The following is a 673-nucleotide window of genomic DNA, read 5'->3' as shown; positions in this document are numbered from 1 at the left end:
CCGAGGCTGTAAATCTTTACGGGAGCAGAAAGCCTCATCTTTCTCCCGCGGAGCAGCTGGTAGTTTCGAACTGCTGACCTTGTGGTTCGCAGCCCAATTCGTAGAAGGACCAAAAAAAGAAGACATTGAACAAGCTGGATTGACACAGTGGTTACAAAATTGGTCCAAGCCTAGTAGTGGCGAGGAGGGTGGCACAGGACCAGGCAGTGCTTTGTTCTGTTGAACATAGGGTTGCTATGAGTTGGATTCAACACGATTTTGATTCCGTATATTTTCATTTCCCCTGGGTACGTACCTAGGGAGAGAATTCCATTTGTTACTGAAGTCTTGATGCCATGAGACCTCTTCTAGATAGTACCTCCTAAGAGTCAAGAACCCCTATAACAGCCAGTGCATCGTGAAAGTTCCCAGTACGCCTATTGAAGAAAAGCCTTCCTTGTGACATCATCATACTGTGTTGGTGGCTCGGCGTTACTTGCACTGGCTATAGCTGGGTTGGGTGTGGTCTTGTGCTGTGGCTGTAGCTGTAATGTGTTCCCTTGGGTGGATTTCCTCAACAGAAGCCCCGAGATTCTTCCGTGGAAGTACGCAGCGACTGGGAGGTCAAAGAGGAAATGGACTTCCCTCAGTTAATGAAGATGCGCTACTTGGAAGTGTCGGAGCCACAGGACAT

General features: G+C 48.4%; 1 protein-coding gene across 1 annotated transcript in view; it reads left to right on the top strand.

Moving 5' to 3' along the window:
* The window catches only part of LOC102812152 (eukaryotic translation initiation factor 3 subunit D-like), a gene marked incomplete at both ends in the record, with an annotated part of 7,479 nt that overhangs the window by 2,312 nt on the left and 4,494 nt on the right, over positions 1–673 (top strand). The window contains one exon of the mRNA XM_006878100.1: positions 561–671. Coding sequence (XP_006878162.1) covers positions 561–671 — 111 coding nt within the window. The remainder of the gene's footprint in view (positions 1–560; positions 672–673) is intronic.

This window comes from Chrysochloris asiatica, unplaced genomic scaffold (genome assembly GCF_000296735.1).
Source record: "Chrysochloris asiatica unplaced genomic scaffold, ChrAsi1.0 scaffold03684, whole genome shotgun sequence".
NCBI classification, from domain to species: domain Eukaryota; kingdom Metazoa; phylum Chordata; class Mammalia; order Afrosoricida; family Chrysochloridae; genus Chrysochloris; species Chrysochloris asiatica.
The sequence above is the reverse complement of the archived record's forward strand: the minus strand, read 5'-3'. Positions and strand labels throughout refer to the sequence as shown.